The sequence below is a fragment of the Eublepharis macularius genome, chromosome 11, assembly GCF_028583425.1.
Source record: "Eublepharis macularius isolate TG4126 chromosome 11, MPM_Emac_v1.0, whole genome shotgun sequence".
NCBI classification, from domain to species: domain Eukaryota; kingdom Metazoa; phylum Chordata; class Lepidosauria; order Squamata; family Eublepharidae; genus Eublepharis; species Eublepharis macularius.
The window spans coordinates 24,646,210-24,665,493 of NC_072800.1; the positions used below are offsets into that span (position 1 = coordinate 24,646,210).

Below are 19,284 nucleotides of genomic sequence, written 5' to 3' on the forward strand. Positions count from 1 at the left end.
AGCATTATTAAAATCACAAACAAATTAAAATCATTATTAAAATCTGGATCAGGACTTTCATCACCTTAAGCATCAGAACCCAAGAGAATACAAAAGCAGACCGGTCGGATTACTTCGAGTCCATCTAGACCATCATCTTGTTTCAGATGGTAGCCAATCACAAGCCCCCAGAAACCTTACAAGTAGGACATGGAGGCCAAGGCTTCTCATTGTTGTTGCCCCCCCCTCCCAGTTCAGAGGGTTACTACCTTCTGAATGAGGATGTTTGGTGTAGCCGATGTGGATAATAGCCGCTGATTCTCCACAAATTTGTCTCATCCCCTTTTAAAGCTGACTAAATAACTGGTTGTTGTTATTTCATGGAGCAGTGAATCCCAGAAGTTGTTCCTCTACTCAAAGAATAATTCATTCCTGCTGCCCATCACTTTCATAGGCAGCCTCCAAGGCCTAGTATTATGGGAAAGGGAGGCAAAGTTCTCCCAACATGCTTCCTCCATGTTTAATTTTGTTCACTTCTACCTTGTTCTCTATTAGTCATCATACCGCCTCCAGACTGTAAAAACTCATGGTACAGCATATGGAACACAATATAGATAAAATTGCATGTTAAATAAAATTTAATCAACACTATATTTTGTCAACTGAGTTCAAGCCATAATGGGTACATATTTTTGGTGCCCCAGGAGAAATGAAGTACTGAATTTCCATTCTAAAATTTCCAATTTTTTCCCATTTACAAAGAGCTCCATTTGCAGGATTACATGGAAGGCAAATCCCACTTCTGGCACAAACTTCACCCCGTCCCCTAGGAGGAACATTTTGGGAACTCAATGGGCTGGAGCAGGAAAGAGAAATTGGCAAAAATTGCCCTCCATCTCTATGTAGGCTGAAATGACTCGCTGACAGCCAATGACCTTTGAATGCGACTATATCATACAGACAGAAAATGAACTTCAGATATGCTTTACCTTGTAGATTTTGCAATGGCAAAGTCATAATGCCTCCTGCTGCAGCTGCTGCTACCAGCCCTTGGATATTGGTGAGATTAGCTGTTGGCAAAGTGAGGACCAGTCCTTGCTGGCCCCCCAGCTGTCCAGCCATGTTGAAAGGGATAAGGATAGGTTGGTTCAGTGCTGGAGTGCCTCCCGGCATCACCCCTGCTACGGCCGAGGCTAACTGCTGCGCTGTCAGTAGCGGCTGCAAGGAAACAGAAGAACCAGAGCTTACAAATGCATGCACAGAAGCATGGATGCAGTCGTTTTTAGCAGGTCCTGGGAATATCCTCTTTTCCATCTATGTGCACACATTGTTGATGAACAGGAGAAAGGGGATTGGTGGGGAACATCTTGGCATATTTTCCAAGTTCCTTACTGACTGCAAGCAAAAAAGGACGGGCATTGCCAGGGGGTACAAGTGGAAGGGCACGAACCAAAGGGTCATTTGCTCTTTGCCTCTTAGCTTGCGCCTTGGAGGAACCAACTAAAGGCATGTTGCTGTTGTGTGCATTTGGTTTATACTGTATTTCAGTTCTGTTGCTGTAACTGCTTTGGGTCCCTCTGGGAAGAAAGGCAGAATTTAAATATTAAATAAATAAAAATAAATGCAACAATAAAAAACAATAAACGGAGAGTCGAACATAATCTTTACTGATGCAGAGCTCCATGCTGATGCGGATCTCCCATTGTCAGCTAGGCTTTTTTCCACAATCAAAAATAGTGAAGCCTCATGTTTTTACAACCACTGCATTACTGGCTCATCGTCGACAAACCCTGGAGACTCAGCTGACCAGTTGTGAAATATCTGATAATTTCATTAAAACCTGTCTGAAAGCAGATCTTCTTGGCAAAGCACTTGGATCCTTCTGAGATGTTTGAGGTTTTTGACTTCAAGGATAAACCTGCTATTGCCAGCCCAGTATTTACAATAAATGATAACAGGAACAGTTGGCGTGTAAGAACTTTTAAGCCTTCTTGGGAATGGTGTGGTGTGGTCAGATTCCTTCCAAATATGCACTTCGCTTGGGAGCTAAATACATGACCCAGTGCTAGGGCTGTGTTGTTGACAAGGACAAGAAAAATTCAGGCTCAAATCACCAATAGTCACAAAGATCACTGGGTGATCTTCAGCCAGTCATTATCTCTCAACCTAACCTACATCACAGAGTTATTGTGGGGGAGGGAACCTGCCATGGGCCTCACTCGTCACAGAGGAAGGGCAGGATTAAAAATTTGGTATTTGCAGAGCGGGGGATTTAGAGCAGAGGAACGATATGTATAGGAGAGATGAGCCAGTTTGGTGTAGTGGTTAAGAGTGTGGGACTCTAATCTGGAGAACCGGGTTTGATTCCCCACTCCTCCACTTGAAGCCAGCTGGGTGACCTTGGGCTAGACAGAGCTTCTAGGAGCTCTCTCAGCCCCACCCACCTCACCGGGTCTTTGTTGTAGGGATAATAATGACATACTTTGTAAACCGCTCTGGTAAAAGTAAAGGTAGTCCTCTGTGCAAGCACCAAGTCATTACTGACCCAAGGGGAGACGTTGCATCATGATGTTTTCTTGGCAGACTTTTGTTTTGGGGTGGTTTGCCATTGCCTTCCCCAGTCATCTACACTTTACTCCCAGGAAACTGGGTACTCATTTTTACCGACCTTGGAAGGATGGAAGGCTGAGTCAACCTTGAGCCGGCTATATGAACCTGGCTTCTGCCAGGATCGAACTCAGGTTGTGAGCAGAGCTTGGCCTGCAATACTGAAACTTACCACTCTGCGCCATGGGGCACCACTCTGACTGGACGTTAAATTGTCCTGAAGGGCATTATATAAATCAAATGTTGTTGTTGTTGTTATCCTTTCCGCACCTGCCCTGTTGCTGCTGCGATCTACCTCTCTGAGTAACCTTTGGGGTTCCAAACTTAGCATTTGCCTCTATGGAAGAGGAAGCACAGTCACCTCTTAATCATCACCTAACTCAACCCCCAAGATACAGTAAAGGGATCTAGTTCAGAAGTTGGCTGCCCTGCATGTGAGTCAGCAGCCAAACCGTGCTGTGCAAAGCAGATGGCTGGTGTGCTTACTTATGAGTAGAACTCAAAGTAAAAATAGTAAAATGTTAAGTGGTGTGCTTGTGTTTAGAAAGGTTTATTAGAATGCCCTTCAGTCACCTGACATGCTTCCTAAGGGTATCTATTTATACTTTTTTAAAAAGCTATTTGGCATATAGGGGAGGGTTAAGGCCTAAATGTTATTGCCTGGTTGACCAGATGGAATATAACTATAATTGTGTTCAGATATCACATTTAGCCAGCATTAAACTGATAGGTGCACAATCTTGTTCTATCTACACCTCGCTCCTCCTCTCTTCCCATACCGATCTCATCCACACCTGGTTCCCCTCCTCTTCCCATGCCGAATGCACATGAAAGAATCCCAGTGGTTACCCATGATGTATATCTGCAGGTGAATGAGTTCACTGTTTCCTCACACATTAGGATACTAAGGGCACTTTTACACATGCTGAATAATGCACTTTCAATCCACTTTCAGCGCACTTTGAAACTGGATTTTTCTGTGTAAAACAGCAAAATCCACTTGCAAACGATCACCAAAGTGCACTGAAAGTGGATTGAAAGTGCATTATTTAGTGTTGTGAAAGTGACTCCACTGAATCCTGGTTTAGATTCCTGATTTGTGAGGGGAAAAGTAAACTCTGATCACACTTCTTGAATCTATGAGAGAATTGGACAATAAATGAAATAAATAAATAAACAAACCTCTGTGCCAGAATTCGAAAATCATGGGTAGCGGGACTTAAGTTTCTAACTGGGATTCCTTTATCATAGTCAGAGCAAGAAGGGACAAGAGAGGAGGGAGAGCAAGTTGAGTGTGAGAGTCCGACAACAAGCCAGGTTTGTGCACGTTTCAGTTAATGTGATGCCTGAATAGAGCTAACATATTTGCGCCAGCTATTCATCCAGCAGTGGGGAGATGTACACTATCTGGATGTAGTCATTGATTATGGCTCCCCATCTAGGTCTGACTGCAAGGAAGCTGAGTACTTCCTTAAAGAAAAGCCCATTCCACTGACCTCCGAATGGCTCTGCTTGCTCATGGTAAGCCACAAGCTGGGGGTGCCTACATAGCTGCTGGCAGAGAAAGTTACAGTCTACTTTCTTGTGATCTGTTCAGACTTCACAGCAAGTTAGTTCTCCATTGGCCAACCTCAGATTGAGCTCAGCCCCTTTTCTTTAGGACAAACATCTCCAACTCTTTTAAATTTACAGAATGGAGCAGGGCTTTCTAAACAAGGTATCCTTTTCTTGTTCATTTCCTCCCATTTTCTTTCTTTCCTAAAATCCTTCCTAGCATATGGCAAGAAAGACCAGCTGTATGCTAAACAGACTGGATGCATTGCATACTCCTGGAAGAAAAATCAAATTTAAACCTACTCACGATAGATTTCCTAAGAAACTAATTTAATGAGTTCTTAATATGGTAGCTACTGAAAATTTAACAGATGTGTATCTCACAGTATCTTACAATGTATCTACACTGTAAATTAAGCTGCTTTAATAGGCATTTGCTCTTCCCAGGGAAGCCTGAATTGTGTGGGAGGAGGGGGAGATCAGGGACCATCAAAAAGAATTCTCAGCTCCCTTGCCAAACTACAACTCCCAAGATTCTTTGGAGAAGCCACGCTAAAAGTCATATAGACCAGTTTTAGTTTGTCGTATAGCTATGCCCAGAGACTGTGGGTCAAAAAAGTTGCTAGCTCTTCCATAGCAGCTGGCTTGACCAGTTTACAAAGTCTTCTTAATTTTGCTTATCACTGCAATATAACCTGCATAAACACTTGTTGGGACCAAATGAAAATATATGTAATTTGAAGTGAAGTTTGTATGCAACACACACAATTATCTAACCTAATAAGTGAAATTTGCTTTCAAATTACACAGGATTCTTGCATCAACTCTCTCTCTCTACACTCAAGCACAATCACATTTTGAAATGAAACTCCAGTAACTTAAGGGGGAAACCTCAAATTTAGCATGCTTGAAAAGTATACAGAATTGTATCTTCATTCAAAAAAGAGTAAACATTCTTTTTTCACAAGCATATACAGCTGCTATGTATGCCAAACCTCTCTATATTTTGAATTAAAGCATGCAGACAATCACTTCTGCTTTATCCACTTAGCTGACTGGTGTCCATTAATATTTGTGTTCAGAAAACTCATATACATAAAGGAACTCAAGGAAAGGTTGAAGGAAACGAACTAACCTGGGGCCCAACAGGGAATGCTGGGTGGGACTGACTGGGTTGGTGCTGGTCAGATGTGCTCGTGTCAGACAGCGCTGTGTTTCCTCTGGCTCCTGGAATTCAAAGAAAAGGCTCTACCTTAATATCTTGCCTGAGGACCGGCACGTTACATTTTGCCGTGATGTCACATAGCATCAAGCTGAAAATGATATGCTAAAGCGGTTTATCAATAACTCAAGCGCTCAAATCACTTGTCAGCTGCATAAATTATGCTAACGTTCATTCAGGCCAGCCTCTTCACTCGCGGAAGATACAGAAATCTGACAGCAGTGAAACTGAAGCTTTCATCAACACAGTTGATGTGGGCTGCATTATACATTCATTTACATAAAAGCACAGGAGCTCGCCGGGCAGAGGGAAGAAAGGGTACTTTTTTATGCTAAAGTGAGCCACGGCTCCTGCAATTTCACACAGCAAATATCATCAGGGCCGAAGTCAAGTCTGTTCTGGTTTATGTCTCTGTAAAGTATTTTTTAAATTGCTCAGTAAAATATGTAGCACTTGCAATTTGAGCCTCGCTTAATTAGCAGAGCCAGTCAACTGGGAGTACTATGGACAGAGGAATCTGGCTGAAGAACCAGTCTACACACTGAAGGAGTGCTATTCTGTTTAGTCTGGCATCAGCCTTTTCTCCTTCGTTTGGTCTTCCTTCACTGATAACAACAACAACAACATTCGATTTATATAGCACCGCCCTTCAGGACAATTTAACGCCCACTCAGAGAAGTTTACAAAGTATGTTGTTATTCTTATCCCCACAACAATCATCCTGTGAGATGGGTGGTGCTGAGAGAGCTCTGAGAGAGCTGTGACTCACCCAAGGTCACCCAACTGGCTTCAAGCGGTAGAGTGGGGAATCAGACCTAGTTCTCCAGATTAGAGTTCTTCTGCTCTTAACCACTACGCTGAGCTGACTTTCCTTGCCTCTCCTTTCTGTTCAAGTGTTTGCTTTAATTACTTTAAATTGTCTTGTATATATCTCAGGGCCAAGCTACAAGTGACAAATGACTCAGGTTGGACACTTATCAGCTTCCCTCAAGTTTTGATGGGAAATGTAGACATCCTGGTCTTGCAGCTTGGCTCTCCGACTGCTGTCCAATGGACTTTTCAACTGTCACTTGTCCAACATTCTGCCAAGCTGCCTACATTTCCCATCAAAACTTGAGGTAAGCTGACAAATGTCCAACCTGTGTCATTCATCACTTGTAGTTTGGCCCTCAGTTTTAATATTTTAATATTAAAATATTTTGTTTTAATATTTTTATTGTTCACATTAGATGCACTATTGTCTTAGGACCCGCACTGCCAAGACTCTATGGAAATGCTGTAAGGGCTGGGCTTTGACTCAGCCTATGGGGGCATGAGCAGCCCCGTGGCACAGAATGGTAAGCTGCAGTACTGCAGTCCAAGCTCTGCTCATGACCTGAGTTCAATCCTGGCGGAAGCCAGGTTCAGGTAACCAACTCAAAGTTGACTCAGCCTTCCATCCTTCTGAGGTCAGTAAAATGAGTATACAGTTTCCTGGGGGTAAAGTGTAGATGACTGGGGAAGGCAATGGCAAACCACCCCATAACAAAAAGTCTGCCAAGAAAACATCATGATGCGACGTCCCCCTATGGGTCAGTAATGACTCGGTGCTTGTACAGGGGACTACCTTTTCCTTTACCTTTTTACAGGGGCATGAACCTAGGAGGGGACAGTCGTCCCCTTCCATGCTACTGATGAGCCAAGCCTCAGCTGTATATCCATAACCTCCTCAATGTGCCACTCCAAGGAGTCACTTAGGTAGCTTTGCCAAAGAACTGGCCTTGGCAGCTGAGCTGACTTGCATGAATAAAAGTGGTCATACAAGCATTCCAGTTCTATTCATGTGAGCTGTGTCCCAGAGAGAAGCCAACTCACAACTCTCACAGGCATTCACGTGAGCAGTTATTTCTCACAAAACGTGTTTTAAGAACCGACCCTCACCCTTCTTTCAAGACCGACGAACTAGTAGGCTCTAGTAGACTATCTGTGCCGCTTTTCCCTGCCTTGATATGCAAAAAATTAAGCAAGTAAAGCTTTTTCTGACACCTACATCAGTGTCTCAGAAAGTTTCACCTGCTACATTTTTTGTGTTGGGCTGCTTTTGATACAATAAGAGTGGGACCAGGGGGAAAAAGGGAGGCAACCTAATAATGCATTTCTATTTGTATAGAAATTGTCTCCAAAAATCAATTTCTATTGGCACTGACTGCCTCTGCATTATTCTTGGTCCCTGAACCCTACAAGAAGACTACAGGGTTGTTTAACTTGTGGTGTGTATGTGTCTTGATTTTTGATTTTATCTTAAACTCTATTTTATATAATTTTACATCTTATTTATGCCCTGACTGGGATAGCCCGAGCAAGCCGGATCTTGTCAAATCTCGGAAGCTAAGCAGGGTTGGCCTTGGTTAGTAATTGGATGGGAGACCTCCAATGAAGACTAGGGTTGAAGAGGCGGACAATGGTAAGCTATCTCTGTTAGTCTCTTGCCTTGAAAATCCCAGTAAGTGTTGCCATAAGTCAGCTATCACTTAATGGCACTTCCCACCACCATAATAAAACTCTGTATTGTCTCAAAGTCTTTCAGCTGTATAGATGCACTTGTTAATGGATGGAACAGAATGGAAGAATCCCATACTAGGAGACCCATTGGGCAAATCATATCCTGTCAGGATCTTCAGTTTTGAAACAGCTCCTATATCTGTCCCTTTAACTCCTCTTTGATCTGCTGCAGTTAAGCAAGGGATCACTTTTACCTCCATGCTCTGAAAAGCTTTACCCTCTGATATCTGTATATCACAGTCTCTTATAGGAGGAGAAGCAAGCCAGATTACTGGTGATGGGAGAGTTGTTTGGTTTGGTTGCTTTTTGTAGCCCTACAATGGCTGCTTCCATTCCACAGTTTGAAGAGGAGAAAGGACCTACCAGAGGGGACAGTTGGGAAGTTGAGTGAGGTAAGGGTTAAACAGCATCTTGTATACCAGGATGTCCTAAACTTGTTGCGTCTGTGAGCATTTTTGGAATTCTTATAGTGGGCAACACAACCCAATGGTTGCTATATGGGCTGGATCCAATTACAAAATGTTGGGATGTGCCAAACCAAGTGTTGTCCTATGATGGAGGGAGCTGTTTCCCAATGGGTGCTCTCTCTAAACACAAAGATGATACTTCCTGGGTTCTTCTGAAGCACTCCTATTCCCTTGGGGAGGGGCTGTGGTTCAGTGGATGAATATCTCCTTTGCAAGCAAAAGGTTCCTAGTTCATTCCCCAGAATCTACAGTTAAAAGGACCAGGAAGTAACTGATGTGAAAAAGCTCCACCTGAAACCCTGGAGAGTTGCTGCCAGTCTGGGAAGATAGTACTGATCTTGATGGACCAATGGTCTGATTCAGTATAAGGCAGCTTCATGTGTGTTCATGTGTGTGTGACTGAAGAGGAAGAAATCCAAGATTGGTTCTTTGGTTTAGAGAAGAAGCAAGTGGGTGCCAGAAAATGCATTGGCAGGCACCATAATAAAGGTGGGAATCGTGTTGGTGAGCACTGTTGTACACTAATGTCCTGACCCAGTTTTCCACTCCAGATGAACAAGCTCTGGTGTGATCAAAGAGCCATTCTTCTCCTCTAAAATAAACAGGGACACACAAACGTGCAACCGATCCACACACACAAGATAATATATGGTGCTACAGAAAATGATAAATAATAACTTTCTAACTTTCAAAAAAATAAATAATTCAACTACAACAAAAAAGCTTTTTTAAATTGTCCTTGTGAATTGAGACTTTTTTGTTGTCACTATAAAATTAAACTTAGTAAGGGACTAACAAAATATCCACTATTATAACAGTTGGGATATATGCAGAGTTGGGATTAGAGATGGGCATGAACCAAAATACAAACCAAAGTTCATCGCGAATCAGGCTGTTTCATGGTTCGTGAACCAGTGGTTCATCAGAGCCCATTTCTGACGAACCATCACAAACTTTAGGGCGGTTCGTTCGGTTCATTTTTCAGTTCATCACTGCAGACAGCTTGGTGTCGATCAATCAGTTTCCTAGGCAACAGGGGATGGGCTTTCTGCAGACCTTCTGCTGACCCGGAAGCGGTGATTTGCTGGCCCGGAAGTGCCATTTTCACAAACCAAATGAACTGGTTCGCGAACCGGGGCAGGTTCATGAAAGTTCATGATTCGTGGTTTGTGAAATGTGACGAACCATGAACCGCAAGATTCATTTTTTTTCTGATTCATGTCCATCTCTAGTTGGGATATATGCCTGTAAATTACAAGGCCCTCTGGGATCCTTGTGGGTGGCTAGAAAAGATTGCTTGTCCTATGGTAGATGTTGGTAAATTCAACATGGGATCACTTAAAATCAATCATTGCTCTGCAAGTTCCTACAGTTCATATCCACAATTTCCCCCACCTATGAAGTCATCCTGCAGTGACTTTAAAAGGGACTGCCATGAAATAATGGTTGTTTCACTCTAACCAAGCTCTTGAAAGTAGGCATATATTTTTATTTTATTTATTTTTAAATTTTATTTAAATTATTTATCATCTGCCTTTCTCACTGTGACTCAAGGAGGATTACACAGTGTAATTCAATCTAGTTGGGATAGTCAATAAATTGTACAATAGGGTAGAGATTGCAGAAATTTGAAAACAAGCAGATATCCGATACAGAGCTAATACAGTGTGGTAATGGAACATAAGCAATTTGACATGATGTAATACACAACAATAACAGACAGTGCACAATAGTATAGTCTTCAGTCCCTATCCCTTCATTAAAGCATCTCAATGAACTATTTCCTTACAGCACAGCCCTATTACCAGATGTTGTCCAAAATCGAAAGGCATTGCACAAGAATTGCCCAAGTCAAAAAGCTGCTTATAATGATAATTGACTGCTGTGGAGGGGGGAATAAATCCAGCCCCCAACCATTGATTAGTGTCATTGCTAGACATAGCTATGTAGCTGAAAGGGGTGGGAGACTGTGCATGCGTAACCTGGGTGTGTGTATGTAACACCACATCCTCCTATGGATACATGTACAATTAGTTTGCGGTGCCAGCTCTATGGGCCTGGGTCGTGAGTGCAGAAAAATACGCTTACGCTTAATGATGGATGAAAACAGGCCACAACTTTATTGGCTACATAACAGAAAGGAGCGATGGCCGCGTAGGGCACAGATCCCAGCATCGGTTGACCCGCCTGCCAGTCGATGACACCTCACCCTTTCAGCCTGCCTGCTGAAAGGGGAAACCGCGGGATGACGGTTAACGGAGCCACACTGTGCGGTAGCCTCTGCGTAGTTCCCCGTCACCTGGGCACAGGCATGCTCCGTCTGCCCCCGAGCTGGGCTTACCGCTGTCATGCCTGGTCCAAGATCCCTTATGGGGATCCCCATCTATGGGGAAAACAATGCCACGCAGGCATTGCTTCCCCCCAAGGGATCGGTGCCCAACGCCAAACCGCCAGCCCGAAAGTTGTGACATAAAACAGAACATAACCCACACTTCTCCAAAATTCCAGTTAATGCACATAAGCCGAACGTCATCAGCAAAACAAACATAAACAACGCAATTCCAATAACAGGTCCCCCCAGGATGCTCAGGCCCCAAACTCTAACAAATAATGGGAGGGAGGGAGGGGATCGCCACGCCAGAGCCGACTGCAGGGATCCCGGGGCCAGCTCCAATATATGGGAGGTGGGAGGACCTGATAGAAGCCTACGCTTCTCAGGTCCAGCAACGGCTCCCACCTTCTTGAAACCCAGCTAGTTCTCCTGATTGGCCGCTGGGAATTCAAAGCTTGCAAAGTGCGCGGCTTTGCAGCCTTGCACTTAGCCACGGAGCCGGCCCCGGGAGAACGATCCTGCTTCCTCCTGGCCCAGCGTCCCCACAAACGCCGGGTCCGGTGAGTTCAGGGGCCGGGTGCTTATTTAAATACTTGTATTCCATCTTTCCCAAACAGTATTTGTCTAAAGCAGCTACCAAATACTAAACTATAAATAAGCATAATAAAATGATCCGTCGATACAATCTTCATTAACATAAAGCTGACCACACTGTAGCGAATGCAGAAGAGAATTTTTTTAAAAATATTTACTTGGTATCTAAATTCCCACAGGTGAACCTCTCTGGAGAAAATCGGTGCAGAGAGCTCCACACAAAAAAGCCCTGATCTCGGGGCCTGTTCACCTTGGCTACAGTAGTGAAAGACCAGATGCCCATCTAATTCAACGGGCAAAGAAAAAGCTCTCCATCAGATATCCCTGGTACAGGCTATTGAAGACTGTAAAGGATAAAGCCAGAAGTTTTGACTTGTGAGTGGAAACAAATCAGACGCAAACACAGAGCTTGTAAAATGAGCATAAATGGTTTATTACAACATGTTTCCTTATATTGCTTTACCACCATGCACAGGCCGGTGTTTTCCTGTGTCTGCCCTTCTAACTTGATTGATGTACATGTGTTGTTTCTGCACATGCATGAATACGAGTAACCCCTAAAGGTGTAGCAGAATCATGCTTATTTATGGATGAAAGCAAGTAACTAAAAAAACATTAGATGCACTATTGTCTTAAGAACAAAAAATCCCAGTGATTTTTTAAAGGATTTTTACTAGACAGTTTGGTATAGATTTTGTTCTATGTGTGTAGTTGCGTGTAGAAATGGAATTCTAACTCAATCTTAACAAGATCCCCTTTCCCCCAATGTTTGTCCTATGAATAGCAAGTGCAAAGGCAATTCAGAACCACTTTATTGCCACGCCATGGTCTGTGGAGGGAAAGAAAAGGATATGATTCTGCCATACTTATAAATTTTAAAGGAGGTATTATCTGCTCATTTAAAACAAATTCTTCTATATATTCTCCAAGGGGACAGACTTATAAATAATGGAAATGTGAAAGAAATACCTCACCCACATTAAGGTACAAATAAGATAGACTGCTACACATTATTCAATTGACTTCTATCTCTATAGCGATGTGTCAATCTTAACAGTATTTTATGAGGGGATTAAGCAATAAATGCAGGGAACCATTAAGCAGAAACCTGGGAATCTGATTAATCTGTAATTTTTTGAAGAAAGAAAGAGCAAAAGGAAGTCAGAGATTCACATTGGTTTGGGAATACTTACAAGTGTTGTATTGAAATTTGAACATTGATTTTGAACAGGCTAATAAAAGCATGCAGATGTGCTGCTGATACCCTTCTGAAATGATTCCTTGTCAAAATATACTTTGCATTTAATATTCTCTGCCATCACTAAATATAGAAGGTAGAGTCAACTTTTTAAATATTGGCATGGGACTGAGTTGTGGGCCATTAGAAGCAAATCCGTCACTGAATATTAATTTTAAAAAATTAAAATCAGGTTAGGTGTACATTCCGGATCAGGAGAGGTGGAGAGCACAGCCTTTGATGACAAATAAAGGAATGGTTCTCTCCATAGTACAGACCCGAAAGAGGAAGTCGAAAAGCCGAAAGCCGAAAGAGGAAGCCTTAACAGTATTTTGCCTTTGAAACAAAACAGCAGAAAGCAGAAATAACACAACATTGTCTTACATGCGTTCTGATTATCACCGTGAATACACAATAAATACACCAGCACGAGAATGTGTGTAGTAGCTAAAAATCTGAGATGTGGATGAGGAAATTCATGGTTTGAATCTGGCCCTTGCTGTGAACTTACTGGCTAGCCTTAGGCAAGCAATTCAGCTTCTCTCTCTTTCTCTCTCTCTCACACACACACTGCACACATGCACACATGCACACATTCTGTCTGCAATATGAGGATAATGATGCAGATGGACTTTACAGCATTTGCTGCAAGGATTATAAAAATACAGTGCATGTGAAATGCATTGAACGCTTGCGGACACCATGTACATGCTAAGCATGATAAAAGTGCACCATAGGGTCAATAAACATTGGCTTCTATTTAGTCAGTGCCTGAAGACGCACCTCCACATGGGTATATTAGATGAAGATGCTGTCCTAGGTCGAACTATTTCCTTAATAAAGTATTCTGATGAAGAAAGTCAAAATCCCTTGCATCCATCATAATTGTATCATATTCGACTGGCATCTTTCTGTTTTCATAAATATACTGTTCATTAATGGCTGGTAGCTGTTCCCCCCCCCCCCTTTCACTTAGGAATGGTTTAAATTTTGCAGCAGTATTTTGGTACACAAACTTCCAATCAGCAAGTGTCACATACATATTGCCGAAGTTACCCGTACCCCACTCCTCTAAGGGGTAAGAAGGTCCAGAGGTAAGAAGATCCTGCTCACATTGGGTTCCTTTGGAGGAGACAACACTTGAAGACTTATGGTGTTTTTGTAGTATATACTTCATTTACAAATACAGAGGTGAAAGTACAAAGGCACCACAACAGAACAGCAGATCCACTGTCCCACACTAGAACGCCAGAGAGAGAAATGGACATTGTGCCTCAGGGTGCTTGACCCAACTCACAGCAGTAAACTATATCCAGATTAAGTTGCCTGTCAGCAGAATGGAATTTTCCTGCCTGCCCCCTTCCATTACAGCCCTCTGATCTCCGTGGGAGTTGCTCCTGGTGGATAGGAGGCCTTGAGGAGTGACACGAGGGGGTCTTCAGAGGGGAAAGGGAAATCAGTGAAAATGTCCAGTTTCGTCTGGCTTCATTTCAGTGTCTCTATGCTTTTCTTCCTGTCTCTCTTGCATCTGAAGTGACCTATCTTTCTACATACACACATACCTGCCAATTACCTTCAGCCGCACAGGTCGGGGGGGGGGGGAGATCACTTTCCCCAAACCCTGATGGGCCACTTGACCGGAGCCAATAAGGTCCATTGAGAGGGCTATCTACAATCACTGAGAAAAACTGCCATTCCTCGTCACCCTGTGGGAAAGGCTAAGTCATAACGATCAAGTTCTGAGTCTGCTAAAGGTGATATTTGATGGAAGTCTGAAATAGATGCATGATTGCGTAAACCCAGGCCATTTCCACACAGCTTATCTTATTCTGCAAAATAGTAAAATCTTGCACAAAATCTCATGAGAAGACGCTGTTATCGCGCGAGAAGACGCAATAACAGCGTCTTCTCGCGAGATTTCGTGCGAGATTTCACTATTTTGCAGAATACGGAAACGGCCCCACTCTGCTGAGGAAGAAATCCACTAGCAATAAACTTATTATTCGATATAAGTCACATTATTGCAGAGTGTTTTGAAATCATTCTCAGAAAACTGACTTGCAGGACATGTGCCCACGTCAAACTTCAGCATTGTTTTTGCTGTTTGGCCTTAACATGGCAATATTCCCCTAATGTCTCAGATATGGCAGTAAAGAGAAATCATAGAACCTGTACAAACAGACCACCAGTAACTGGCCATTTTCAGACTTCTTACCGGCTGCAGAACATCGCGCAAAGCTCCCAGGATGACAGCATCTTCCTGGCACAATTTCACGTAAGAACCAGAGTTATGACAGGAAATCACACCAGGAAGACGCTGTCGTCCTGGGAGCTTTGCGCAATGTTCCGCATCCAGTAAGAAGTGTGAAAACAGCCACTGTCTGAAACATTTCCATCTGTGGCAGGATTGCACATGACTGCCATGACAATTAGTGTTGAGCAATAACATGCATTAATCATCACTTTGCAAGAAACAGAAAATGCCAGTGGCAATCACTTATCGGTTCCAGATCTGTCTTAGATCTAGAATATTGTCCAGTGATATGAGCCACAGGATCTTAATATTTTATGCACCATGCATAGTTGAAGCCAGTTTGCTGTAGTGGTTAAGAGCGTGGGACTCTAATCTGGAGAGCTGGGTTTGATTCCCCATTCCTCCGCTTGAAGCCAGCTGGGTGAACTTGGGCTTGTCACAGCTCTCTGGAGCTCTCTCAGCCCCACCCACCTCACAGGGTGTTTAGTTGTGTGGATAATAATGACATACTTTGTAAACCGCTCTGAGTGGGCATTAAGTTGTCCTGAAGGGCGGTATACAAATTGAATGTTGTTGTTGTTATCTCTGGTTTGGGCTGCTAATTCAAAATGTACATTCAAGAGTACCATTTCATGTTTCTTTTGGGGGGAGAGGGGCAAAATGCATAGGAACATTTGTTAAAGCATTAGTTGAGGTTCCTATTCATGCCTTATAATAATCAGAGATATAGATGCTGATAAGGATTAGTCATGTAAGGTGCAGCCTTACATGTATCCTGATACGGTTTTCTGGTATCTATCGCAAACAAGTGTCCAACATATATATTACCATAAAATATAATGGTTCCCCCCTTCCCAGTGCTTTAGGACATAATTCAGCAAAACCTCAAATGGCTTTATTTGTCTAGTTTATAATACAGAGCCTGGTTAGTCCTGCTTTTTCCCCAAGCCAACTTAGCAATGTCTGCTAAAGGGCCTACAATTTCATGTGTATGAATGAAGCTTTACACGGTCTCCATATGAGATTATTCATGCCGTCTTTTCAGGATCAAAGAGGGATGATGTATCCTCTCATGTCTGTATCTCTTCCCTCATACACTTGCACTTCACTTAGCCTTGTAGATCCTCTACCTAATCTACCTGCTACATTAGGAACTGCTCCAGAAACAAGTTTCTTTTGAAAGCCAGGAGGGAAATCGAAGGATTGTGATCTGAGCAGCAAGTAAATACAGCAGGGCGACTATTTCAAGCTGGCTGGAAGTTCCATTGCCTCCCACGGTCTGGCAGAATTTATTCTCTGCCATTTATTACTGTCAGGGAGAAGCACAGGTAAAAACACCCAGAAAGGAAAAAAGACAGCCATGAAAGATTCAGGGGGAGATTTGGGGGGGGGCTTACAATTCTATGCATCAAATGAATGTTCTTCTTACAAAACAACAAGGCAAAGTTCTCCATATTAATAATGACTATTTGTTATTTTTAAAGTAACCAATTTAGTGAGAATTTACCACAGGAACTGCCAGGATTCTGGGTGTGCATTATTGAAGCCTTGGGTACAGTTCAGAAGTCCATCTAAGCTTACATCCTCTGAGGCACAGACTCGAGGTGGGTTGAGCCTTGGCTGACAAACAGGCTGTAGGATGGAGTGGCTCAAGTATATGACTGCACATATCCCTTGTACTGACACATATCCCTTGCACTCTTCTGTTTCTGATGAGCCCTCTTTCTTGGAGTGGAACCTCAGGACCAGGGCTTTTTTTCTGGGAAAAGAGGTGGTGGAACTCAGTGGGTTGCCCTCGGAGAAAATGGTCACATGGCTGGTGGCCCCACCCCCTGATCTCCAGACAGAGGGGAGTTTAGATTCCCCTCTGTCTGGAGATCAGGGGGCGGGGCCACCAGCCATGTGACCATTTTCAAGAGGTTCCGGAACTCCATTCCCCCGCGTTCCCCCTGAAAAAAAGCCCTGCTCAGGACTATTTTCCTTGTTGCAGTGAAAACCGCAGGAAACAATTTTATTAAAATTATATTCCAGATTTTCCCATACACAAAAAGGTCAGGGCAGTGCTAAAAAGTAATACCTTATAACAAAATGATAAATGTTATGGGTGGGATCCTGACAGAAAGATCCATATACGTTGCAAGAGAAGAAGCAATTCTTTCATCCAGTGGCAACCATTGAAGTCCATTGTGTTGTTGCTGGGGGGTTTCCCCAACCCCTGGGACCAGATTTTCAGAGGGCAGTTGAGGTGGTTCGGTAGAATTTTGTGTATGGAATTTAGATGGGATCCAACCCTAAACAATAAATATTGTAGACCTCACCAAGATAACACATTTTCTGGGGAAACTTGAACATCTCCCACAACCACTTGTCCAAAGCATAGGAAGAGTTCATTCAGGTTACTATCTTTTTAAAAAACATCCCAAACCTGTTTTCTCCTCATCCTCAAATTTGCAAGCTATTTCTCAGTATTCAGTGAGATCAACAGCACCATTGTATTTAAAAGCAAACATTTTTTTAAAAGATTACACATTTTTCTGAAATCAAAGCACAGGAAATGTTGCTTGAGATGACTGTGTATATTATATATTCCCAAATTACAGCGGTCCCAATTGTGTTCAGTCTTCTTAGACACTGAAACAGGACCATTCTGTATAGATTGCATTTTTGGTTTTGAGTGGATCTAGCTATTTCACACATAATACAGCAACATTCTGGGGATTCACATTGAAAGTACAGTCGTCAGGGAGATATGGCCAATTGCTCTTCTCTTACAAGTGTACCTCTCAGAGATAAATTTGCAAACACTCTTTTTCTTATTCACACTTCCAGGCATACACCTTGCAAATCTAATGTGTGAAGTGGCCCCTTTGCCCATTTATTTATTTTTATTTCCTCCCTTCCATACATCAATCAACAACCCCTCCACCCAGCTCTTCCCCCTGATCTGTACCATTTTGCAAAAATACACTTGCATGTTCATAGGGGTGTCTCAGTGTATGATTACTTCTTGTATTGTTGTTACAAGTTAAAGGGAGCCGAGAAGCCATGTTCCAACATAAAACGGCAAAGGATATAATTGTAAAAGTGTGTTCTTCAAAATAGGCTAACTCCACTTGTGCCTCCCCTCCCCTTGGAACAGTGCACAAAGATCCCTCAGTTAATGGCCCATGCATCTTTTATGAACTGGACCCTTCCCATTGTGAGTTCTGGTTTCTTTTCTGCTGAATGCATTAGCACGCATATAATCACATTAAGGTCACAAAGACCCTATCAATTTTCTGCGAATTCATACAATATTTCATTTGCTGTTAGCACTGCTGAATATAGTGGTGATAAAGGTTGCCTATTAGAAGATGGACAGTTGAATGCATTATTATTTTATGTTGGGCAGCTGATCCCTAACTAAACAGGGCAGAAGTCTCTCTAAATTAAACTTCCTTTCTTTCCATTCTTGCAAGCTTACTAAATGCCAAGGGGGAAGTCTGATAACAGAACATCTGTTATCTGGAGCAACTGCTACTGTATGCCAGCCATTTTTCTTTTAATCACTACTTATCAACTCCTTATGATGGTGTTTGCATAATTTAGATATGTTGTCTTCTGTCCAGAAAGGAGAACTTTGTCTGTGAGCCCAGTATTAATCCACACTGCCTGTCCTTGCAAAGCTTGCTGACCCCAAATGTTGACAAGATTCCCTCCTCCCAAAAAGAGATCCACTTGAAAATACAGCATATTGATGGGAACCACTAACTTGCTATTGAGTTTGCAGCCTGATCATACGCTTTTTTATTCAGCTATAAGATGCATCGAGTTCAGTGGGGCTGCTGCTAACTGCCTGGGCAGCAGACATAAGGCTTGCAACATTAAAAACAACAACATAGGAGTCAGCTTTTTCAAGACCACAAGGACCACAAATAGAAAAAAGAGAAAGGAAAACTGAGATCCTTTCCAGAGCTGCATTTTGATTGCACAATAAGCTGTGATTTAACTGTGGTTTGTGCAACCCACTGTGGCTAGTTTCCCAAATGTGGTCAGACAGCCGCAAGGTACAGTTCAACTCAGAATGTTGTTTGTGAATACAGGCAGCACAAACAAGCCACAATCAGTTAACTATCAGATCAGCTATAAACCCTAGTTTAAAATGATGGTTTGATAGCAACCAAGAACTCATCATTTGTTGGACCAACTGCATTTGGACGTCACAACAAACCAGAGTTTTGTCACAATGCCTACATTCCTCCTAGGCAGCTCTCAGATCATGGTATTCAAAGCGGGAAGCACAATCGATTTTGCAATTGGCCACCTCCAGTCCTGTCTTTGAGGAAAGGCAGCTAGAACTAGAGATGGGAACGAACAGCAATACGAACTAAAAAAACCCACAAACAGCCCAATCTGCTGTTCGCAAACAAGCTGTTCATGAGGCCCCATTCTAAATGAACAGGGGGTCGTTGCAAGCGTCGTTTGTTGCTGTTCGCTGCTGTTCGTCAAGCCAGACAG

General features: G+C 42.8%; 1 protein-coding gene across 2 annotated transcripts in view; it reads right to left on the minus strand.

Annotated features, from left to right (window-relative positions):
• Positions 1-19,284, minus strand: part of POU6F2 (POU class 6 homeobox 2) — a 485,869-nt gene that overhangs the window by 232,483 nt on the left and 234,102 nt on the right. For both annotated transcript variants that reach the window (XM_054991628.1, XM_054991629.1), the window contains 2 exons: positions 5,276-5,367; positions 969-1,197 (listed from right to left, as the gene is read on the minus strand). In XM_054991628.1, the coding sequence (XP_054847603.1) occupies positions 969-1,197; positions 5,276-5,367 (321 nt within the window). The remainder of the gene's footprint in view (positions 1-968; positions 1,198-5,275; positions 5,368-19,284) is intronic.